This window comes from Diabrotica undecimpunctata, chromosome 4, assembly GCF_040954645.1.
Source record: "Diabrotica undecimpunctata isolate CICGRU chromosome 4, icDiaUnde3, whole genome shotgun sequence".
Classification (NCBI taxonomy): domain Eukaryota; kingdom Metazoa; phylum Arthropoda; class Insecta; order Coleoptera; family Chrysomelidae; genus Diabrotica; species Diabrotica undecimpunctata.
In genome coordinates this window covers 55,732,293-55,759,391 of record NC_092806.1, presented here as the reverse complement: position 1 = coordinate 55,759,391, position 27,099 = coordinate 55,732,293, and the positions used below count along the sequence as shown (strand labels likewise).

Sequence of the window (27,099 nt, the reverse complement as noted above, 5' to 3'; positions counted from 1 at the left end):
AAAATTTCCAGGCCATATATAATCGTTCTAGCATGCGCCAAGTCAGGACAGTAACTCAGGCTAGGATACCGGGATATCTAGCTTGCTATCTTAGCTTGAAAAACTAGCCTCGTGTGATCCGAGCATTAGTTTTTTGTACTGAGGCTAGTTACTACTAGCAAATGTCCATATTTCTTTGCCTGATTCGTAGATAATAAAACTGACCTGTCCAAGTCCTATTTCAAAGTCTCGTAGCTGCGTTTTTTTCACAGGAATGATAGCGTAGCCCGTTATCCAACACTCTTCCTCTATCCGGAATTAGGACAGACACTGAGCTATTTAATTCTCATATGAATGCCACAGGCGAAGTTATTTTCATAATACAATAAAAAAGTTTTCAAAACTGGGGCCCGAAAACTCCAATTAAAGTATTTACAATGTTTAAATTGTAGGTGATTACCTACCAATAAAAAAGGTAATAAAATACAAATTCACTAAAAAATAGCTTTATTAAAACAGTTACGTACACCAAATAATTAATTTTAGGTCAGATAATGTGTATTTCTTATTAATAAACTTGAGAAATAAATTATTCTGCATTATTAAATAAAAATGGTCATAAAAAATAATGTTCACTACTTGTATTTTTTGGTATAATTAATATGCTCTATTCTCTTACAACTACTCGTATCGTAATGGGCATCACGAAATGCTGATTGTGTAATATATTATTCTAATCAAATTTTCTTTGTTACGTCAATGTTTGAGTTGGAATGATATCCCTCTCGAAGGTTTCAGATGAACACCACCACGCCCCCTCACAGCCAATTTATAAAAAAACCCGTGTACTCGCTAATGGCCTTATTATCCTTTCTGGGGAACTCCTGGATCCCAACACCGGTACAGGCACCGTCTCCTGATCCCTTATTAACGACCATAGCTACGCGGTCGACTAAGCGACACAAGCAGGCATTTGTTTCCGTCCTTTTGGCTTACGGTAATGAGACCTACGACGACAACTTGCGAGGTGAGTTTGTACAAATATCAGAGAAAAAAAATATAACGTTAAATTTAACGAGAACAATACAGCTTATTTTGTAATACACTGCTAGAAAGAGAACTGCGATATTGTTTTTTAACTGCTATTGTAAGGCATTTTTTTCCTGTTCATTTGTTTATTTACATTCAACTTCTAATACGAGGTGTATATTTTTATTGAGAATTAAATTCGTTGGGCTATTATGGCCACTTTCATAAGTATTGTAAATAACTAAATAATATGTAACAAAAGTAAAATATGATATATACAGGGTGATCCTTAAGTAATTGTACAAAATGAAACAGTAGGTTCTACACTTTAAAATACTACCCACATTTTTTTTTCGATAATACAAGATTTTTTTAAAGGCCTTGTAGGATCTGGGTTAAATAGTATTCATTCATTGTTATTTGACATAAAAAAGTTTAATTTTTAGCAAAAAGTAGGTGTACTCATACGAGTACAATGGGCTGATCGAGAGTCACAGAATATAAAACATTGTCTAAAAATGAAAATATTTTATTTTTTACAATATAGTTACATACTTGGGTATATTCTGTATTATAATCTAACTAGTATGAAATTGTACAAAACAATCTCTTTGATGGCAAAGGCGATATCGAAGCTGTTTGTCTATTTTCTTTGGAAAATAACAGCTTCGATCAATTTTTAGACTAATTGTACAGATCCTGCTAGTCGTTTTCTAGAATAAGTAGATTTCCGAAAAATTCGTAAATAATGACGTACTATATCTCGTTGAAAAGCCAAAAGATTAATTTCTTTATTTTCAGCAAATATTTGTAACCTCCACGAGTTAACAAAAGCTAAGTTGAGGTTGTGGGTAAAAATTAGCCACCACCATTTTTTACCTTATACAGGGTGGTCCTTAAGTAATTGTACAAAAAGAAACAGTAGATTCTACACTTTAAAATATTACGATTTAAGCCAAATTGCTTTAATAAAATGTTGATATTAAGAAAGATACAGGGTGTTAAAATACAAATTGAAAATTATAATTTGATGCACACTTTAATGTAGGTAATAGAGGGCGCCACATACGCCACATATGTGGCATAAATTTGCACTTAACTTTTTTGCTTTTTAAGTTACCTGTATTTGGAATAAAAAATATTAAAGATACATTATTTTAACAAAAGGAAGGTATACCTGTTAATAACTTCAAAACTCAACAGTTTTCGAGATAATCGCATTTTACAAATTAGCTGCATAATTCTGAATTAAGGCAATTACTCCAGGCAACGAAGGAAAAATAGACAAAAACATTAATACTTCTGAATTTTGGTATAAAATACCTTTAACTACAGTTAATCTTTAACGAAATATTAAATAAAATAAATATATCAGCAGGATAATTAATAATAGGATTTGACAAAATAACAGGATAATAGGATTTTACATAAAACATTTTACGTTTTATGTTAAATTAAAGGTATAATCAAAACATTTTCTTTACAAACCAAATTAAGAAATAGTTAAACTAAATAACATAACTTTTTGATAAAGTAAGTTTTCGATATGTCCACCATTTTCTTTAATTCATTTGTCAATATATTCCATAAAAGATCGTCTCATATTAAATAGCGTCATTGGTTCTAAAGAAACTGCTGCAGTATTTATTTCTTCCCATACTTGGTTGCGAATGTTTTTGGATTCTTTTAAACACGTTGATTTAATGCGCCAAAATCAAGAGGATTAAATTCTGGGCTACGTGGTGACTATAATGTGCTATAATGGCAAATCTTATGGTATATTGTGGAACTACATCTTATTTGTCGCAGAGGTTAAATATTGTATTAAACTGTGATGTATCTCGTTCATCGGTTACATATTTACACACGGAATAACCTATCGATGAAATTATTTATTTATATGATTACGTTACAGCTTACGAGTAACTATAATTACATTCGAACAAATGGACTATTATGATTAACTAAAGAACTAATATTATGCTGAACCAAATTGCCTGTGTGTTTACTGTGTAATGAATAATAAGTATTCTTTTGGGATTTTTTATGAATTAAATAATTCTATCAATATCTCATTACATTGCCAAGAAATATGACTACCACGACCAATTCAACGTTCAGAAATGTTGTATTTAAGTATGTTCTCCCTGCCTTCTCTCTAGAATATGGAGGTATATCATCTTGAATAAACCACATATTTTGGGTTTTCAGCATTTTACAATAGAGAAAAAGTAATACAACGCCAGCATAGAAACTTAAGAAGCGATAGAAAAGGGAAATTGTAAACATAATGACGGCCAACGTCTGAATAGGGACACAGCACCTAAAGAAGAAGATGAAGAATCTTTTCTTCAATAAGACATTTAGCAGCCATAACAAAGCATTTTGTGATATAACATTATCATATTTGAGCTGTTTTAATAAGAATAAGCTATGAATTATGTTTATCTACAGACATTTAGTGCTTTAGACATTTAGTGCAGCGAAATAGATCTGGTAATAATTCCACCAAATGTTGACTACCAAACGGGTGAGGAGGGGTTTGATGAAGATGATTTGATAACAACCCAAATTCCTAACGATGTTCCTGGAGAACTTGAAGTTATTATTGACGAGTCCGAAGATGAGGATGACTATAGAACGGTGGATGATCCTAACTACGATAATTTTGATAATAGAGATGACCCGGATGAAACAGATGATGACATTCCATTGTCCAAACGAATAAAATCATCAAAGAGGCAACTGAAAGCTAACAAACTTCCAAAAAAGAACTTACTGAAGAAGCTCGGAGATCCCAAATGGTGTCGTAAAAGAGTAAATACAAGCATTAATGATACCAATGGAAGCTATAAACGAGTGGAAAAGGTAAAAGCTGAGCTTGCAGAACTAACTACATTACAAGTTTTTGAAAAGTTATTTGATGATGAAGTTGTAAATCATATTGTAGAGCAAACCAATCTGTACGCAACAGCCTCCAATAATTACAAAAAATTAGATCAAAATTTTTGTTACAATTTTTCTTTTTACCGGGTACCATAAATTACCTTGTAAAAGGATGTATGTATTGGAATTTGGATGAAGATCTGAATGTTCCATTTATTTCCAACGCAATGAGCAGAAATAGGTTTACAGAAAATAAAAAGTGTATACATTTGGCAGAAAATACTAAACTCAACAAAATTGATAAAATGTCTAAACTACGACCGCTTATGGATTTACTGAATGTTAAGTTTCAACAATGGGGCATTTTTCATGAAAATTTATCCATCGATGAGGTAATATTCAAATACTTTGTCCACCATTCGGCGAAGCAATTCATCAAATCAAAGCCCGTACGTCTTGGCTACAAGGATTGGATGTTGTGCAGTTCTACTGGATACTGTTATGCTTTTGATACGTACTACGGAGCTAAGCCTTCATCTAACGAAGAACAGATAAAACCGAAAAAATCTAAACTGCCACTAGGATTACAAGTTGTTTTAGACCTCTTGAGTATTATTACAGTTCCAACTGATCACAAAATATTTAACGATAACTATTTTGCAAGTTATGAACTTTTAGTGACATTGAAACAAAAAATATCGGAGCTACGGGCACAGTTCGTGATAATCGTATCAAAAAATGTCCTCTTATACAATACAAAGAGATGAAGAGAAAATATCGTGGATATTATGATCATTGCTACGATGAAAAAAGTGTTATACTATTTGTAAGATGAAACGACAACAGTGCTATAACCATGGGTACCAATTAAGATACCATAGAGCTCCTTGCAGAAGTAAAGCGTTGGTGTGCAAAACAAAAAGAAAATGTAGCAGTGTCACAACCTCAGTTATTCAAATCCTACAATTTATCAATGGGTGGTGTGGACTTACTCGATCAAGGGGTAAATAATTACAGAATCGGCATACATGGAAACAAATGGTGGTGGGTACTCTTTACTCATATGATAAATGTGACAGTTGTCAATGCGTGGAAACTATATAGGATTACAAATGAAAATGACAAAATATATTTGCTACTATTTCAAAGGAATATTGTCCGCCATTACTGCAGAGCTTTCAACAAAGCCATACAAAGACGATCTACATATATCAAACCATCTGTTTCACTGCCAAAGAGTATACTGGATACGTCTGATGGCCATTTTCCTAAAAACCACGAACCCTCGAATATGTCACCAATGCCACATGAAAGTTAGATGGATGATGTACTGAGTAGAGAGAGTGTTTTAAAATATTTCACTCATAATTAATTATGTGTTTTTTATTTATATGTATGTATTTTTAAGAAATGTTTCCTTGGTCTGTATGCATTTTTATGTTCATTATTTCTACTGGTTATATATAATTATATTTTATATATTTTATACTGATTGTCCCAGTGTACCAGCTTGGGTACACCATTTTTTTTTCAAAAACCAAATTTATGTGTGTGTGTGTAGTTTGATTTTATGACTAGAGACATAATCTATTAGCCTATTAACCAAATTTAAAAAATGTACAAAATATTTTTTTTATATAATTATGATCATAATGAATATCTCTCAGTGGGAACAGATGAAATATGTGACCTAGTCTTGGAAGACGACAAAATCAAAGGCATGCAATCCTGCAAATATTTGGGGGTCATTTTCAACAAGAAGGGAAATAGCGCAGATGAAATCAGGGAAAGAATAAACAAGGGCAGAGCAGCGACCCGTGCCTTAAACTCTCTTCTCTGGCAAAAAACAATTCGACGAGAAACCAAAAAACACATTTACGGTAGTATAGTTCAAAGTATTACACTTTACGGTTCGGAAGTATGGGACGTCACCAAAGCTAATAAAAACAAACTTATGACGACAGAAATGGATTATCTGAGACGAAGCTGCGGTAGATCGAAACTGGAGAGAGTTAGAAACGAACAAATAAGAAACGAAATGAAAATGGAGAGAAATATCAATGATGACATAGAAAGAAAACAATTAATCTGGTTCGGACATGTTAAAAGAATGCCAGAGTACAGATGGCCTAGGAGAGTACTGGAATGGATCCCTCCTGAAAGAAGAAAGAGAGGACGACCACGGAGAAGTTGGCGCAACGATATTGATGAAGCAATGGCGGCAAGAGACTTAGAAGAGGCAACTGCATATGACAGAAAAAGATGGAAATTGGGGGCGGAGAAGCGGCGACAGCCGTAATAAATCCGTTATTATATTATATATATATATGATCATAATTAAAAGCAATTCCCAAAGGATTTAGGTATTTTTAGTTTCTCTTTTGGCAGTTGGCATTAATGGGTTAAAGCAAGTTGGCTTAAATCGTAATATTATAAAGTGTAGAATCTAGTGTTTCTTTATGTATAATTACTTAAGGACCACCCTGTATGTAGGATATGCCATGGCGAGCTTACACTATCTATATATCGGAAAGTACATACACGATATTTATGAAAACTGGTTTATGAGGGTAACAAGTTATGCCAAACTTAAAGAAAATATTTTGACAGATTTGTTACTTCCTGTTATACCGGAAGTGAACAACTTTGTTATTTTAAATATAATACTCTATATATTATTGCATTTTTAGATTTCGCATAAGATTATAGATAAAACTTGTATGAGATGCCATAGGTTAAAACTTTATATTTTTTGAGTTATTTATCTTTTTCAAAAATTGTGACACATAGAGACAAACTTTTCAAAGTTAATATCTCAACCATTTAAAATTACAATGTCTTGAAGTTTTTTGTACACAACGAGTATATAACTTTCTTTCAGGAATTTACATCGAATTCGAATTTCCAAATACAGGGTGTTCACAAATGATACGTCATTTCTTTAAACTTCAAACCTCAGTAAGTCAATAATTTTAAATAAAACACTCTGTATTTTATAATTTTATTGAAAAAACTACTAAATTGTCTTTCAAATAGCATTAGAGTTTTGTATACCTAAAGTTAATACTTTTGGAGATAAACATAGATTTCAAAAGTGAAAGACAAAAAAATTACAGGTTAAGTTAAATATATATTAGTTGTGAAAGATATACGTTTGTTACTTATTTCATTTTAACTTAATTGATTGTTTTATCATTTACGAGATTTAAAAAAAAATAAAAGATGAAAACATAATGATTTAAAAAACAAAAAATTTCTTCACGGTGGGGATTCGAACCTCAGTCATTAGCTGTACGAGCCGTAGCACACTAATGGCAGAGGTTCGAATCCCCATCGGGAAGAAATTTTTTGTTTTTATAAATCGATTATGTTTTTATCTTTTATTTTTTTAAATCTTATAATTAATAAAACAATTAAATAAGTGTAAATGAAATAAGTAACCAGTGTATATCTTCCACATCTAATTTATATTTAACTTAGCCTGTAATTTTTTTGTCTTTCACTTTATGTTTGAAATCTATGTTTATCTCCAAAATTATTCACTTTAGGTATAGGAAACCTCAATACTATTTAAAAGACAATTAATTAGTTTTTAAAGTTATAAAATACGGGGTGTTTTACTTAAAATTACTGACTTTCTGGGGTTTGAAGTTTAAAGAAGTGGTTTATAATTCGTAAACAGAGTGTACTCTTATCAACGCTTTCGTTATATTTCGTTAGATTTCTCTAACATCTTCAGACGAAAGCTACAATAGTGTTACAGAATGCAGTGTTGTGGTGTTGTGAAGTTGCAGTAAAAAGTTGTGAAAAAAAGTCTCGAGATGTTCATTGCAGTTAATAGAAAAAATGGATAAAAAATCCTGTGTAACACTTTTTTCAAAATTATACCACCCAGACAATCTAAGCGTATATATTTAATGTGGCAATTTAAAATTATTTATTTAATTAACATACATTTATGGAAAACAATTATTAAAATACACATATTAGGACGAACACATTATGCAGTTGTCACTATTTAAACCAATGAATTAAATACCATGGTATCTAAATGGTACCATGGTACCTAAAGGTATCATGGAATCCTATCATGGTGATGGAAACCTATTAGTTATCAGATCCGGAAGTTTCTGTCAAATTAATGAAATGAATCCAGATATGCTCTCCTTTAATCCATCCTGCAAGGAAAAATATGTGGAAAACGAGGTCCAGGAAGAAGAAGAACATCTTGGTTAAAGAACCTAGATCAAATTTATGTTGAGATCAATTTTAGACAAATTAGTATGTTATTTGTTGTTATAAGCGCATTGTTAATCGCATAGCCAATGTTCCTAGCATAGTAGATGTTGGAGCTGAGTATCACAACGATTGCAGCCAAGCAATTGCACTACAAAAAATGGTGGTACAAAAATAAACATGATGAGCGCAAAAATAACATTGAAAATGCCATGGAGTATGGTTTTGCTTACTTATATGAAAACAGCTAAGAGTGCCAATTCCTAATGACGGATTTAATAAAATCGGTTAAAGGAACTGACATTCCTCCTAAGCATACAATCACAGAACGATTAAAGGCGAAGTATAAAAATGAAATTTACTTTTTTTAATGAAGCTGGCCAAGTTTGTATAGTCTGCTTCAATGTTTTATATAAAAATTTGGATAAAGTAATATTCAAAAGATCAGCTCATTAAAAAATGGTCATCATGAGGACAGATTGCAGGAAGGTAGAGATGCAGCTGCAATTATTTTGGAAGACATCCGTTCACAGCCTTAAGAAACGGTGCAAGTAGGATCAATTATAATGTTCTTTAAGTTTACATATTGTGACGTCATTGCAGAGAATTCGGTGTTTATCCACGCTTTTTCAGGATGCGACACAGCATCAACAGCTTACAAGATCGGCAAACTTAAATGTATCAAAACTTTAGAGAAACATCCTGAGTTAGCTAGCGGAACAGCATTATGTGTCAGTAAGAAAGTCGAGCCATCTTTGCTCACTGTCGTTGACATTGACAAACGTTTTATCGTCTCTTTATATGATGGAAATAAAGATGATTCTCTGGATATCATGAGATCCTGAGAAACAAACGATTCGCCAAGAAAATGAGCAAACATACATTTAACTTATCATCGCTTCCTCTAACACAAGATGAAGTCCGTTTTCACAGTCTCCACAGAGTTAATCATCAGGTTCAGTCGTGGCTTGGCAAAAACTGTGATCATGAAGATTAAGATTAAAAGAAGAATGGAAAAATTTGGATAACAACCCAAACTTCTAAAACTTCAGCACTCCTTGAACTTCTGAATTTAATTTTCTACACATGCAGAGGAAACTGTGGAAGAATGTGTAGTTTTCCGGAAAGCAGGCCCCAAATGCCCTGTAGTATGCCTCAATTGTTTTGGTGAAACCTGCAGTAAAATCATGGAAATATCAAATTTATTCTAAGAAAATGGATTAGAACATGGCTTACCCACAAGAACGCAAATTCTGACTCCCGTTATTCCGCAAACATTCACTTCCCATACTCCATACTGAATTAGATCCTCCATATTCTACCTCATAGCGGGCGAGTATAAATTAATAAGAACACAGGAATGTTAAGAAAATGATTAATTACATACATAAAACATATAGAATAGAAAACTAAGCCAAATGGTTCGTTTTTATCGTATTGTTACGAGTATTCGTAACATTTCAATGGACTAACAACAATACAATAGTTTCAGAATCAAACTGATTGAAATGTTTAATGAAATTAGTTTTAAGTTATATTTACTGGCCTAATTGGCTAAACAACGGCAATTATATAATAAAAAAGTTGTATTTAACAGCAAATATTATGAACGATAAGTAAATACAGCTTCTAAAGAGCGGAAACATTCTATTAGAAACATTATTATTAGTTAGGATTAAAAAATAATTACATATATGGTAAAAGAGAATAAAATAAAGAGATATTTTGAAATTAATCAAAAGGAAATGCACAAGGAAAACAACTGAGTACTTACCTGTTCTAATATGCGTCAGAAAAGACAGTTACTACAGAAGGCTCCTCATACATCCCCCGTATAACGCTGCTCTTACGCGGATATATGTACTTAATATTTCAAAATACACATTGGCGACTTATAATCTTCAATAGGGAGCGTGTTTCTGCAGCGACCTCTCACAGCAGCAAATTCTATCGACTAGCAGTAAACAGTAGCAGTGTAGCGTTGTTTTCATATAAGAGGTCGCGCATAGTACTATTACCCAATTTTGATAAATGTAATTACGCGTCAGAATCATTTTCATGAATACAAAAATTCCGTTCGATAATAATACTCAATTAATTTTATTAATACTTTATAATTTGAAATGAATAGATACTAGCACAGCTGTATCGACAGCCCTATGTATTATTTTCAGTTTTTCGCCTTTTATTTTAACGCCTGCCATATATTTTTTATCCATGTTCAGGTTTATCTGACGTCCTTGAATGAAAATATTTATTAAGTGTACATTTGCAATGGAATTACAAATATCACCAAATGTCTGCGATAAGTTCATAGTACACTGCCAGACAAAAAACCGGAACATTTAATTTTTGTTGTAATTTATATTTACAAACATATTAAACATAGTGTTGAAGTTTGGGTGGGCCGGAGTCAATAAAAGGGCTGTTAGAAGACTATTTTTTATTACTTGAGCTTTCGAATGTGTTTACATTCTTTTTCATGAGCTAAAAGAAAAAGTAACCGATAAAGTGGAAATAAAAATAATGTAAAAAATAACTTACTAGATAATTCTAGATTGGTTAATTGAAACTGCTAACTTAAATAACTTCACTCACGCTATGTTCCTAAATGTTAAACAAACATTATATTAAGAAGAAAGCTGCTAAGACGAAAATGAATGTTTCCCCGACTACATATTACAAATTAATGATCAGAAAGCCAGCCTAAAGCGACAAGTAGCTAAAAGTGGGATATATTTTAAATATATTGCCAACGTGATAATTTAAAAAGAATTTAAATAATTCGAAAATATTTTCTTAGTTTACAGAAGCACAAAAGAATGTAACAAGGGTATGGAATAAATAAAAAAGAAAGCAACCAATGTGAAGTACTTAAGATGCTATGAATGAATTATAAAGAAATAATGTATTTTTATTGTGAATAAGCCACAATTTAGGTTTAAAATAAGTTTATTGACGTTCCAATTTTTCCCTGCGGAGTGGAAACTGAAATGTCAATAAAGAAATAATGTGTAAGGGCTTTATTGCTTTATATCGTATATACGTATTTCTGACTATTGGTCGTCTTTAGTACGGTGCAGCCAAGTTAGAAACGGAGAATGTTAACTTAAGAAAGGATCACTAATCCAATCTAATGCCACAAATTGGTCGCATTGCTCATGTAGTGAACCTTTCCCAAGTTAACATGCTCCGTTTCTAACTTGGCTGCACCTACTGAAGAAATAGTTGCAACATATACAGTTGCCTTCCATCGATATATATATATATATATATATATATATATATATATATATATATATATATATATATATATTAATAAGGTTCCATAATTTTCAAAAATCAAATAGAAAATATTAAGACAAAAATCAAATCACCGACCAACAGATATCGCAAACACCCTGTATATTATACTGTTTAGCATTAGTTTTAGAAAGTGTTTTTTTTTCGGAAGACCTTCCGAAGAACATGTTGCAAGCGAAGATGATGTCGACCGCCTGAAGTTAAGAATGAACAACATTCATAAACTTGCCCGACAACACATCCAGTTAGCCAGTGACAAAATGAAAGATCAATATGATTCTTGATGCAAGAATGAAAGCTATAAAGTAGGCTATATAATCCACAACGTCGTCGTGGCTTGTCCCCTAAACTGCAAAGACAATGGGAGGGTCCGTATGAAATTAAACAGAGAATAAATCACGTAATATACCGAATTAAGGAGTTGCCGAAAGGTAAACCAAAAGTAGTTCACATAAATCGTCTTGCACCTTATGCTGACTCAATTGAAACAGAAGAAGCCCGAACCCTTCAACATGATATCAAAGATGAATCGCGACCAAGCTTTAATGAATTTATGTCAAATTACGCAGAGAGAAAGAGTGCTAGATTCGGCGTGACCACAGAAGTTCAGCAGGATCTTTTTAGTGTTCCGCATAACGTCTCTCTGGCCCACTGTGTTGCCCAACATCTTGAGACGACTAAAGGAATCTCATCCGTATTTTATAAAAAGTTCGGTCGTTTTGACGAGTTAAAAAATCAGCAGCCTAAAGTTGGAACAGTACTGAGATTAGAAGATGGTCCTCGATCTTTGCTGTATATGGTGACCAGGAAGTCGTATACACACAGGGCAACCTACGAGGATATATGGTGTGCTCTAACTAATTTGAAGAAAATCGTGTGCAATTATGAAATCAAGTATTTGGCCTTAGCCAAGATAGGCCATGCACTAGAAAATCTGGACTGGAAGAGTGTCAGAAGCATGCTTGAAGTGATCTTCCGAGAAACCGACGTACGAATTACTGTGTGTTGCATTAACTCGAAGAGATCGTATCCTTCAAAGTCAGTAGACTGTTATTTCTTCTTGAGGGTTCATGCAGAGCTGGAGAGTCCTGTAGATTCCGCCATCCTTGGCCTACATATAGAGTTGCTGATCGGGACGCTCAGATCTAAGAGGGTAGCAGTGTTACGAACATGCATTCTACGTAGCCCATATAACGGTTGCAGCCCGGGGCGAGGATGATCTGTCCTTCTAGAAGCGACGGGAACTGTCGACCGCTGGAGAGTTCGACCCGACAAACAAACGAATTAGAGGTGAGCTACTCCAGAATATTCTAGTATTTAATAACTTTTGTACATAAGCAGACTTTCTATGAGTTAAGTTTAGTTGATATTTTTGTGCTGTAAACTTATAAATAGATATATTTATATAAATTAAGAACCGCTCGTTTTATTTAAAAACGGTACAATATATATATATATATATATATATATATATATATATATATATATATATATATATATATATATATATATATATATTAAGAAAAAAGTTAATGCGAGTTAATAGTAAAATAAAGGTAAAGATATTCGCATAGCTCGCAACATTATGCTCTGGAAACCTCAGAGTCTTCTAACATTATTGCTACAAATTGCTAGCATTGCTCCTGTAGTGATCCTTTCCCAAGTTAATATGCTCCTTTTTTAACTTGGCTGCACCGTACTGAAGACGACCAATAGTCAGAAATACGTATATACGATTGCCTTCCATTTTATACACATATTTTATTATATTTTTTTGCTTTGTTGCGAGCTATGCCAATATCTTTTACCTTTATCATATATATATATATATATATATATATATATATATATATATATATATATATGTATTGTTATGATGTATTTTTTGTTTGAATTATGAGCAATGAGTATTTTTAATAATATAATATATAGGGTTTTTATCGCGGTTCTCAAAGAATTAGCTTGTAAGTACTTTTTTAAATTATCTTTATTATAACTATTATGAAACACACATATATATCTAACCTAGCCAATGTAAATTTAAAATAAACTATCTTTAAATTGATACTCTTATAAAACTAATTAAATTCTATAGACAATGTAAAATTTAAACAAACTATCTTCAAAATTGAAATTGTTATGACACTAACTAAATTATATTAACAAAATTTTGTACCTTTCTTTCACTGAATGCCTATATGAACTGTTTTCCACTATATATATATTCTAATCACCATTGAAAGTCTTCGTACTTCGGTTATCCTTGTTTTTGTGAAATTTCTTTTTCCAATTATCAGCTTCTACCAATTTAAGATATATTTTTCTTCATCAGCATCTATACACCACCAACCAAACCAGCAAACAGCATTTATATTTATTCTTCTTTTCAATATACCAATATCCAATTATTATAAGTTGATTTATACTAATCTCCAACCATAATATAATTTAATTTCTTCCAATATACCCTTTTTTATCTTCAATAATTATTTGTGTATAATTATAAATGTGCATTAAATTATATGCATAATTTTTAATCTTCATTTAACTCACTATATTAAACAATTGGACTATTTGTACTTGATTCACTGACTCTAACTAACTTTCATAATAAACTGCTTGACTTCTGACTAAAAACTTCCAAAACTGCCATCTTGAATCCAAATCACGGGTATTTATATCTTTTGGACATTCTAGAACCATCTCGTAAGAGATCATGTTCCAATTTGTTCTATTTCATACTTGTATGAATTTTCTGGAACAAACCATTTCGCCAACATGGCCATCTCCGGAGATCCAGAGAATTCCATTCTTTTCTATTAATAATTTTGTTTACATTTAGGCTTTTCAGATCAGAATATATAATTAAATTAGTAACTTAACATTCTAATTTAATAAAATACACATTTCAAACAATATATTATTATAACCCACTTTATATTCGTAAATATTCTTAAACGTCACTTCAGAGTATAAATATCTGTCAATCTCCGAGAGTATTTTTGGTTGCCTAAGCACATGGCTCACTTATATATATTTACAATATTAAAATACAACTTTTTACAATTATTATATGCTAATTTATTAAAAATGCCCTCACATAAATATATTTTTATTAAATTCTCTAGTATATAACTTATTTAAAACAACCAAATATCTAATATTATGTAGTATATAACTTATAAATTATTTTCTATAAACCCTAATCGTCACAATACCCCAAAAATAATATTTAAAATAAATAATTTACATATTATTTTTTTAAATATTAATTTTCTCATACCTTATTAAATTTAATAAATCAAAAATTTTTTTTTTTTTTTTTTATTTATTTAAAATGTGTTAAATACATCCCTGTTCGCTGTCTATGTCAAAACAGAGAATAACGGAGAACAGTTCGTCTATTCTATGGTCAAACTGTCATGTCAAATGGAGAATGGATTTTATCAGAGAATAAAATATAACCTTCATTAAAAATATAATCTATATTGTGTTCTGTTTATTTATAGACAAAATCTAGGAATTATTTCCATTCAAAATAACTTTCATCAATATAAATTGGTAAGTTTTTTCACTTTATTATATTAGAAAGACATTTTTATAGCAATTATAGTATCAATTTTGTGTCTAACCCCAAATTATGATTTTTAGGGTACAAATTAATTTCCATATATACAAATTTCAACAAGTATGATGTCAAATTGATTCAAAATAATGAAATCTACCATCTACCATTTAACAAATTAAGTCTATTGAATAAAATGGATATATCAGTAAGTTATTAGTGTTATTATATTTGTGTTAAAGGTATAGAAATCATTATTCAATCTCTTCATGATATTGAAAAATGTCGTTGATATGAAATATGCCTCTTAGTCTGTTCTCTGCATCTATTAACACATAACTATTTAGTCCATTCTGATTTTCAATTGTATATGGACCTTCAAACATTGGTTGTAATTTCTTACAACGGTTTTCTTTAACATTACTTTTTCTAAGTGAACGAATTAACACTTGGTCTCCTTTTTGAAATGTGATTGGTTTTTTTATATTTCGATTTTGTCTTCTGATATATTTTTCAGCTTTCCTCCTAATTCGGTTATTCACTTTCTGCATTACTTGTTCTAACATATCCTGATTATATTCACTAATCCACTTTCTGTTTCCTATATGGCCAAACATTAAATATTCTGGTACTTCCTCTGTATTCAAATTATGTGTATTATTTAAAAAATATTCTACTTGTGGTATATGTTGCTGCCAAGTTTCATGTTGGTTTTGGCACAGTATCCTTAAATATTTTATAACTTCTTTAATATATCTTTCTGCAGGATTTGCCTGAGGATGTCTGATACTTGTAAAATGAATGTTGATTCCCTTTTTCTCACAAAATGTCCGAAATTTTTGGTTGTTAAAATATGTAGCATTATCTATTATGCAATTTCTAAATGGTCCTATTTCTTCGAAAAATTGATTAATATATAATTTTAATGTTTTAACATTTGTTCTAGAGCAGGGATATAGTTTAATAAATTTTGTATATAAATCAACTATCACTAGTATATGCTTTTTTCCTGTTGGACTGAGAACTAAATTTGAAATAAAATCCATGGAAACTGTATTTAGTTTTTCATATACAACATTAGATTTATATCTGTTCTGGTTTTTGAAATTCTTTTCTTTGTTTAGTTGACATATTGGGCATTGGGTAGTAATTTCCTTTGCTATACTTATGTCATTCTTTGCAAAATAATTGTCCCTAAATAGCATCCATAGCTTTCTTGAACCAATATGCATATAATTGTTATGTAAATTTTTCAATATTTTCTTTGCTAAAGTTCTAGTTATTACATATACTTCTATGCCATTTATTATTTTATAATATACTCCATCTTTCCTAAGGATTTTTTGTTTTTCACTCAAATTGATCTGATCTCTTATAATTTCTTCTTTAGAATATAATCCAGTACTTTCTACTAATTGATTTAATCCAATTTTTATTGTTCGCTGCCCTTTTTGTGATGTATTTTCTAACCTTGATAAAGCATCTGCCACTATATTGGATTTTCCAGAAATGTGTTTGATTTCAAAGCAGTATTCACTAAGTATTAGACTCCACCGATGTATTCTACTGTTTCCATATTTGTTATTTAATATAGACGTTAAAGCTTGGTGATCTGTTTCTATTGTAAATTCATTACCCAACAAATAAAATCTTAATTTTGTGACACAGTGTATTATACTTGCTAGTTCTAATTCTGAAACTGAGTAACCCTTTTCATGTGGCTTTGTAATTCTTGAAATGAATTGTATTGGGTATTCGACCCCATCATGTATTTGTAATAATACCCCTGATAATCTCTCTATTGATGCATCTGTTCTTAATATGAATGGCTGTGTGTAGTCAGGATAGTATATTTTCAAATTTGACAGAAAAATGTTTTTAATTTCTTGGAATGCTAGTTCTCTTCTCTGATCCCATCTCCATTTTACACCTTTTCTCAGTAGTTCAAGTAATGGAATTTCTTTTATACTTAGATCTGGTATCATCCTTTTATAATAATTAATTATTCCAATGAATCCTCTTAAAGTTCTTAAATTGTGTGGTGTTTTATATTCCTGAATGACTTGTGTCCGTTCTGGATCCATTTCGATTCCCTTAGTGTTAAGTTTATAACCTAGATATATGACTTCTTTTTGAAAAAATGTACATTTTTCTTGATTTATTTTTAATCCAACTTTGTCTAATCTATTTATTATAATTTTTAGGTGTTTCTCATGATCTTCAGCCGTTTTAGAAAAAATTAATATATCATCAATGTAGTGAATTACAAAATGTTCATATTGATCCAAAATATCATGAAGACATCTACATAGAGCACTGCAAGATGATTGAAGTCCAAATGGTACTACTTTGAATTGATATACTACTCCATCTATCTGAAATCCTGTATACTGTCTACTTTTTCTTTCTAGAGGTATTAACCAAAAACTATGCTGTAAATCGATTTTAGTGAAAAATGACATTCCTGTAATTCTTCCTAGTATTCCATCTATACTCATTGGTGCTTCAAATTGCTTTTCAGTGATTTTGTTAATATTCCTTGCATCCAAACATAACCTGATTTCACCTGATCTTTTTCGTACTACTACTATGGGGTTAATAAAACGTGTGTCTGCCTTCTCAATGATCCCATCTTCTAACATATTAATAATTGTTTTGTTTACTTCTTCTCTGTATTTATATGGTATTGGGTATGATTTTGTTTTAAAATCTTTTTCCTCCTTAACTCTTATACTATGGATATAATTCTGTGCAATTTTATTTTCTTTATTGACAAGTCCCTTGTGTTGCTGCAATATGGAAATGACTATTGATTTATATTCTTCAGGGCAATTTAAAACTTTCATCATATCTTCTTCTTTACAAATCACATTATTCTTTAATATGTACTCATTATTCCTTGCTTCCAATTTTACGCACTCCGCCTCGTAGGCATCCATCTGCTTAAAATTTCCATTCCTTAAATATTCACTACAATAATTATTCTTTACATTCTCTTGGGACATTTCCCTATCATCAAAATACATTTCTTCTTCATAAACATCATTATTTTCTTTTAATAATATCCTATCAACTCTTATTCCTTCTTCCACCTCATCTTTCTGCATAAATTTAATTATTTGCCCTTCCAAAGTTACCATTTTTTCTTCAAAATCTATCTTTACTTTCTTCTTTTCCAATTCATCATTTCCCATTAATATATCAACACATAAATCCTTGACAATAAATCCTTGCATATTAATTTCTTTATTAAGAATATTAATTTTAAAATTGGCTAGTTTATCAATTTCACCCAACTTCTTATTATTTGCACCAATAATTTTAATTTTTGGAATCTTTATTATATCTGATAGTTTTAATGTATTAAAAATAAAATTCTCCGAGACTAAAGTACTTTCTGAACCAGTATCTATCATAATTTTAATCATTTTATTTTTGGCCAAAGCATTTATATAAATTAAATTAATAGAGTCAATAATTTTATACTCATCTAAAGAAATAAATTCAGAAGGTTTTTCATAATAGCAATGGCCTAACTTGTAATTCAGAAAGTTTACTGAACAAAATTTTGATTATTAGAATTCTCAGATTGTATCTGACCACTTGGATCTGATGTCCTATGTCTTTCCCTACTATGACTTCTACTCATATTTTCCTGCCTTGTACTACTTCGTTCCCTGTCTTCGCAGCTTCTATTCCTTCGAACACAATTTACCTGTCTGTTATAGTTAGGTCGCTCTGTATTTCTTCTATTGTTAAAATCTTGTTTATTATTATTAGTACTGTTATTAAAATGTTGTCTATTATAACTAGTATTGTTATTAAAATTCTGTCTATTTTGATTACTATTATTATTATTAAAATTTTGTAAACTATCAACATATCTATAATTATTATATGATTGTGTATATTGTTGATTATCATTTTTATTATATTGAAAGTTATTATTGTTTTTTCTGTTATTATTATTACTTGTCATATTGCCTCTTTGTATTCTTTGAATAAAATTAATAAAAGTATCTATTGTTTGAATATTTTGTACAGTTACTGTTTGGACAACATCAGCATCAAAATGTCTAGATACATTTAAGACTGTTTCATCCTCTCTAAGTGGTGGTTCTAAATATTTTGCAACTGTTATCAGTTTTAATGCATAATCTACCATATTTGATTTTAAATTGTGATTATACTTTCCAAAATATAGAATTTCTCTAAACTTGGCTTGCTCTATCTCACCCCAATAATAATTTAAAAATTTATTTTCAAATGTTTGAAAATTATCTAAATCATTCTCAATACTAGCAAACCAAGTTGCTGCATTGTCATTTAATGTCACTCTAATATAATCTTTAATATCATTAATATTATTCACAAATCTTAATTTATGTTTTAAACTATTTATGTATACTCTAGGATGCAAATTTTTTATATTACCAGAGAATTTAATCCCAGTCTCATTTGTTAAATTTAAGTAAGGTCTCCCTATGTCTCTCATTTGTGAAATATCATCTATTCTCTGTTCCACATTTCTTATTTGATTACAATTTATTTGGATATTTTGTTGTATATCGTCTAATTTTTCTTCTGTGTTTCTCCTGTCTTCGTTAATTTTTACTTCTAAGTTACATTTCTGTAACTCTATTTTCTGTTCTATATCTATCTTATTATCTTGAATAATCCTCTTTACTTCTGTCCTCTCATTGTCTATCCTTTTCTTGTAGTCATTCCGTATACTTTTTATTTCATTTGCTACTTTTTTCTCTGCATCTTCAAGTTTTTTATCCATTTGTTTTACAATTTTATTATTATTATCTTCTATTTTCTTTTCTAATTTTCTATAATTCTCTTCCAATTTCTGTTCCATTTTTTTCATGTCTTCTTTGACTTCTTTTGAATTCTCTTCCAATTTTTTCGTATTCTCTTCCATTTTCTGTTCCATTTTTTTCATGTCTTCTTTGATTTCTTTTGAATTCTCTTCCATTGTCTTGTTCATCTGCATCATTAATGACATCAAAGCTGCCATATTGACATTTTCCTCTCTTTCTGGATTCATTTCTGCAGTATCTTGTGGAACTTGAACTAAACTCTCCTCTTGTATAGGTTGTGTTTCTACTTCCACATATTCTTCATTCTTTTTGCTTCTTGTACCTTTCTTTCCTTGAGACATTTTGAGACTTTACTTGTTCAAATATAATTAAAAATAAAATCTATAATTTTTTCTTTCTACTGATAATTAATTTACTTATATGAGAGCACTTATCTTCCCAAACTAATTCTTTTAAATAGAGAGCCACCGCGTTGGGTGCCAAATTGTTATGATGTATTTTTTGTTTGAATTATGAGCAATGAGTATTTTTAATAATATAATATATAGGGTTTTTATCGCGGTTCTCAAAGAATTAGCTTGTAAGTACTTTTTTAAATTATCTTTATTATAACTATTATGAAACACACATATATATCTAACCTAGCCAATGTAAATTTAAAATAAACTATCTTTAAATTGATACTCTTATAAAACTAATTAAATTCTATAGACAATGTAAAATTTAAACAAACTATCTTCAAAATTGAAATTGTTATGACACTAACTAAATTATATTAACAAAATTTTGTACCTTTCTTTCACTGAATGCCTATATGAACTGTTTTCCACTATATATATATTCTAATCACCATTGAAAGTCTTCGTACTTCGGTTATCCTTGTTTTTGTGAAATTTCTTTTTCCAATTATCAGCTTCTACCAATTTAAGATATATTTTTCTTCATCAGCATCTATACACCACCAACCAAACCAGCAAACAGCATTTATATTTATTCTTCTTTTCAATATACCAATATCCAATTATTATAAGTTGATTTATACTAATCTCCAACCATAATATAATTTAATTTCTTCCAATATACCCTTTTTTATCTTCAATAATTATTTGTGTATAATTATAAATGTGCATTAAATTATATGCATAATTTTTAATCTTCATTTAACTCACTATATTAAACAATTGGACTATTTGTACTTGATTCACTGACTCTAACTAACTTTCATAATAAACTGCTTGACTTCTGACTAAAAACTTCCAAAACTGCCATCTTGAATCCAAATCACGGGTATTTATATCTTTTGGACATTCTAGAACCATCTCGTAAGAGATCATGTTCCAATTTGTTCTATTTCATACTTGTATGAATTTTCTGGAACAAACCATTTCGCCAACATGGCCATCTCCGGAGATCCAGAGAATTCCATTCTTTTCTATTAATAATTTTGTTTACATTTAGGCTTTTCAGATCAGAATATATAATTAAATTAGTAACTTAACATTCTAATTTAATAAAATACACATTTCAAACAATATATTATTATAACCCACTTTATATTCGTAAATATTCTTAAACGTCACTTCAGAGTATAAATATCTGTCAATCTCCGAGAGTATTTTTGGTTGCCTAAGCACATGGCTCACTTATATATATTTACAATATTAAAATACAACTTTTTACAATTATTATATGCTAATTTATTAAAAATGCCCTCACATAAATATATTTTTATTAAATTCTCTAGTATATAACTTATTTAAAACAACCAAATATCTAATATTATGTAGTATATAACTTATAAATTATTTTCTATAAACCCTAATCGTCACAGTATATATATATATATATATATGCATATATATATATATATATACATACATATATATATATATATATATATATATATATATATATATATATATATATATATATATATATGTAAATACTTTTTTCTTTTTGGGTGTGGTAGTCAATAAAAAATAGAGCTTTGCTAAGGCGTACTATTTATTCTCAATCCAAGCTTTCGGTGGTTTTTTGCCACCTTTACCAAGGTCTACGAAGAAAATTACTATGTTGTAACAATTTGAATGGTGCAAAAACAACTGTAAAAAACTATAAAAAAAATCGGTTGCCTGTAAAGTCGGTTTTACGGGCGAAGATTTTACGTGACAACGTCTTTTTCTCGGTTGAATATTTATTGATATGAATATTATTAAATTGCACAATAGGAACAAGGAATTGAATGAAAATAAGAATTGCACAAATTTTAACTATAGAAATATATTTTGTTTACTAAAACCTTGTACATGTAAACTTAAACTTAACTAATTTCTATTTGAGTGATTTTGTTTTGACAGGTTAGAGGTTATAATTTGTTATTTTAAATGTTTGACTAGCAATACGCGCTGTTTCTTCTCAATCGACTGAATTACGATTGATTGCAGAGTGATTTAAACTAATAATTTACTTAACACTATCAACATTTGTCAATAGTATGACATAACCTATAAACTCAGTTTCTCAACTTTTGTGTCAATCTAACAATTAATCAATCAATCATAGTTTACGATAATGAAATATTAGTGTACAATTATTTACCTTTATTGTTGTAGTTGTTGTAAATGACGAATCTAAGCACTCCACATTTTCACTACAGACACAGCTGACGATACTTTAACCACACGTGTGTACTTGTATTATGACGCTTTCTCGGTTTTCCAACGCCAAGAACGCTCGAGAAAGACAGAGACACAAGCACGCACCGATTCAACGCGCCTAATTCTCTAGTGCTGCGCGCGCAGCGGACCGATCATGTTTGAGTGGGAGAGAGACGCAAGGCATTCGCCGGTCCGGCGGGCCTCTCTCTCGTTCGGTGACTCATCGTAACAGACGTGAGCGGGCGTTACACTTTTTCATGAGAGACTCTGAGCCACAACCTAATTTAAGACGTTGTCACGTCAAAAACTTACCGAATGTAAGATTCGTGGCATAAACAACAACGTTAAATAACATGATAATACTGAAATTGCAACTAAACTTAAAAATGTTACTGTTAAAAAGACACTCTAAAAATTAATAAATACGTTAAACAGTTAAAAAACAAAATGAAAGACGACATGTTAAAACAGTCGTCGTTGCAAGCTTGATTTCAGTCACATTTCACGAGCAGAAAGAGAAAGTGGGAGGACAATTATTGTTTAAGTAGTTTGAAGAAAATACAAAAAACTAATTTAAAACTAACGTCTCACAAAATACTGTTTATGAATTTTGAGTACTACCAACTGTATTACCAACTTTAAATTGAGCGGGAAATTAAAAATATTATTTGTAACATAAGTAATAGAAAGAAAATAGTATTTAGTAAATAGGTTTAGAAAAAACAACTCGAACAAAACAAAACTGAATTAATAACTGAAGTTTGATCAAAAATATTCAATTAATAAAGAAATTTAAAAAAAAAGGAGAAAAGAAAAAAGAAAACTCTGAGATGCAAAATAGCTCAGTCAAAATATATATATATATATATATATATATATATATATATATATATATATACATGGTGATGAATCGTCAAACGGGCCATAGGAAACCCAGTGGAAAATTCTAAATTGTTGAATTCCTGCTTCCCTAATTTTTTTTCACCACAAGTCAAGGAAAACTATTTGTAGAGAACTGAAATATGTATCGAAAACAAATGTTAAAATTGTTCTACGAATTAAACGTATTCGAAAATTTTGCAAAAATTAATACATTTTTCAGGCCACCCTTTAAAGTCAGGCCACACGCTGTGCAAGAATGTGTATGACATATTGCGTTTGGTCATATTGATGTTTCTGATATTTGACAATATTTGAATTGCCAAAATTTTTATTTTATGAGTTATTGTTTAAAAAACAATAAAGTTGATTAAAAATGTATTCAGTTGAGGAGAAAGTAGCAATAATAAAAATGTTTTATTTAGGCAATAGTCCGCAAATTGTCAGTTCTTTATTTAGCGTAAGATATCGCAATAAACCAATTTCAAGTCATTCAATAATTCAAAGCATTTTACAAAATTTTGAAAATACTGGGACCGTGATTTCTAATTGTACCTGTACAAACAATATTGCTGAGGTAGCAAGAAATTTAGAAAATCAAAATAAATATATTATAAATATTATAATAATACAGTTGTAGAAAATCCTAAAATAACTTCTCGGACCATTGCAGACCAGTTTAATATTCATAATTCCACGGTCTTAAAATTTTTGAAAATGAATCATTTCTGTTCGTATAAATTTCAATGTCTTCAAGAACTAAGAGAAGGAGGTATTGATTGACGAGCGGAATTTTTGTTATGACATTTTAGAGAGGGCTAATGCAGATAGACCATTAAAAAAACATTTTGTTTAGTGATGAATGTCCATTTACATTCAATATTAAACCAAATGTTCAAAATTATAGGATTTTTTCGACAGGAAAGCCTGAGGATATTATTGAAAACCATACCCAATATCATTCGAAAAATAAATGTCTGGTTAGGAATATTTAAACACAATATTATTGGACCATTTTTCTATGAGGAAAATTTAAATTCAAAAATGTTTTTAGACTTGCTACAAGAAGAGATTTTACCAAGACTTGCAGAAATAGCTCCAAATGAAGAAGAAATTTGGTTTCAAATAATTAATTAAAAATGTGATTTTCATCAAAATCACAACCAATAATTGTGGTTTAATTCCATAAAAACATAATATTTAGCTTAACCATGCTATTTGAAGGTACACTGAACGACAAAAAAAAGTTAACCTCCCTATAAATTGCCAAAAATAAAAATTCGAGCAGTGTACGCAGTAGTTCTATTTGGTTCATTTATTGAGACAATTTTGACTTTATGCATGATAATAACAAATATCAATTAAATGAATATAAATTAAAAATCGTAACAAATTACTTAAGGGGAAATAGGAATTAATACTCTAGAATGGCCAACCTGAAGCCTTATCTGAATATCATCGAACATCTTTGGGATAAACTTCATCGTAGGGTTAGAAGTCAAACAGGACAGCCAGAAAGAAGAATAAGCTTCGTGAAAAAGCATGTTTTTATTTAAAATTTGTTCATTTTTCTCCTAAATCGTATGCAAACAGTTATTGATGTTTTAGGGCATAATATCCGATATAAGACAATGTTGTTCAAGTTCACCCTTAATTTTTGTTGTTTGTACTTCGTTTCGATATTACACTATTTTCTTTTGAAGCCTTCTAATTAAATAAATTATGCTAAAGAATCAAGCAGTAATAACCATTTTTTGTATTAAAAATAAAAAGATGTTGAGTATACAATATAAAACAGGGCATAAAACTTCTAATAAATTTTTGTTTTTGGAAATTTATAGGGTGGCCACTTTTTTGCCGGTCAGTGTAGTTTCAGAACCTTGATTTACATTTATATTTATACGGTAGTATACAGTAAATTACTATTTAACTGGGAATAAGCCACAATTAAAGGTTAAAATACGTTTATTGACGTTTCAATTTCCACTTCGGAAATCGTTCTCAAAATACAAACATTAGTAAATTAAACAAATTTTGTTTTTGTTACTTAGTGAAAAATTCTTCTAATAATTTAATTTTATCTGACTCATCTATATTGACAATTCAGATATACATTATACATTTTAAAGTAGACGACTTTAAAATGATATTGCCAATATTGTTGAGTTGCGTTCCTGGGACGACTTTACTTATAAGATAGTTCATTCGATTACATGAAATCAACTTTAACTTGAGAATATCCGTCAGAAAAGATCATAACATGTAATTCGTCTTTAAAAAGACAAATACATGGCATGATGACAGTAAAATTCTCCTGTTAGTGATTCCATAGTAAATTATGAGGGAAAAACCAGGAAAAAAACCTCATAATACTATCCTGACATGGTAAGTATTTGATCTTGCATTTAGTTTACCTTCAATAAATACCAAATTCCGATTTTATATGTTTGTTATTTAAAAAATATAAATGATGTATTCTCTATATGTTACTGATTTACCAATACTGGTATTTTCTTTTTAATAACTTCCTCTTTCAATATGGGTAACCAGATCCTACTACATTCTGCCGAGGAATTCGCGACACAATTGGTCTCATTTAGCATATTTGTGTCGCGAATTCCTCGGCAGAATGTAGTAGGATCTGGTTACCCATATTGAAAGAGGAAGTTATTAAAAAGAAAATACCAGTATTGGTAAGTCAGTAACATATAGAGAATACATCATTTATATTTTTTAAATAACAAACATATAAAATCGGAATTTGGTATTTATTGAAGGTAAACTAAATGCAAGATCAAATACTTACCATGTCGGGATAGTATTATGAGGTTTTTTTCCTGGTTTTTCCCTCATAATTTACTATGGAATCACTAACAGGAGAATTTTACTGTCATCATGGCATGTATTTGTCTTTTTAAAGACGAATTACATGTTATGATCTTTTCTGACGGATATTCTCAAGTTAAAGTTGATTTCATGTAATCGAATGAACTATCTTATAAGTAAAGTCGTCCCAGGAACGCAACTCAACAATATTGGCAATATCATTTTAAAGTCGTCTACTTTAAAATGTATAATGTATATCTGAATTGTCAATATAGATGAGTCAGATAAAATTAAATTATTAGAAGAATTTTTCACTAAGTAACAAAAACAAAATTTGTTTAATTTACTAATGTTTGTATTTTGAGAACGATTTCCGAAGTGGAAATTGAAACGTCAATAAACGTATTTTAACCTTTAATTGTGGCTTATTCCCAGTTAAATAGTAATTAATTTAAAATGCCACAAGAAAATAGCTTCAGAACAATAGTAGTATACAGTATTTACAGAAAATACGTAACTTAATGTCTTAATGTTATTGCAGTCTCGCAACTCCTTCTACAGAAGCTTAATAAACTAAAAGTCTATCCAGATACTATAAGAGCAGGTAATTTAAAAAATATAGTGGATATGCAAAAAATGCCAACTTACGCCAAAAATCAATTGCCGACTATATTTTCAGAATACAAAAATCAAAACTGATGGTTTCAAATCACCGCACAGCTGTATACTAAATCGTGGTACTAATTGTGGATTTTATCACGAGTTAATTGAATTAAAAGTACGAATACTGCTTATATAAATATTATAGAAGAATCTGTAATTGTTTTGGTTTGGCATTATTATATGGAACTTAACTACAATTGATTGTAATGTGAAATAAATTTTACATATTTATGTTTTGATCTTACGATTT

At 30.0% G+C, this 27,099-nt stretch overlaps 1 protein-coding gene across 4 annotated transcripts in view; it reads left to right on the top strand.

Moving 5' to 3' along the window:
* The window catches only part of Idua (alpha-L-iduronidase), a 264,927-nt gene that overhangs the window by 69,236 nt on the left and 168,592 nt on the right, over positions 1–27,099 (top strand). For all 4 annotated transcript variants that reach the window (XR_011950646.1, XR_011950645.1, XR_011950644.1 and 1 more), the window contains one exon: positions 771–1,006. Coding sequence is in view for 1 of the 4 variants with exons in the window: in XM_072529494.1 (XP_072385595.1) it covers positions 771–1,006 (236 nt within the window). In the remaining 3 variants the exon portion in view is untranslated. The remainder of the gene's footprint in view (positions 1–770; positions 1,007–27,099) is intronic.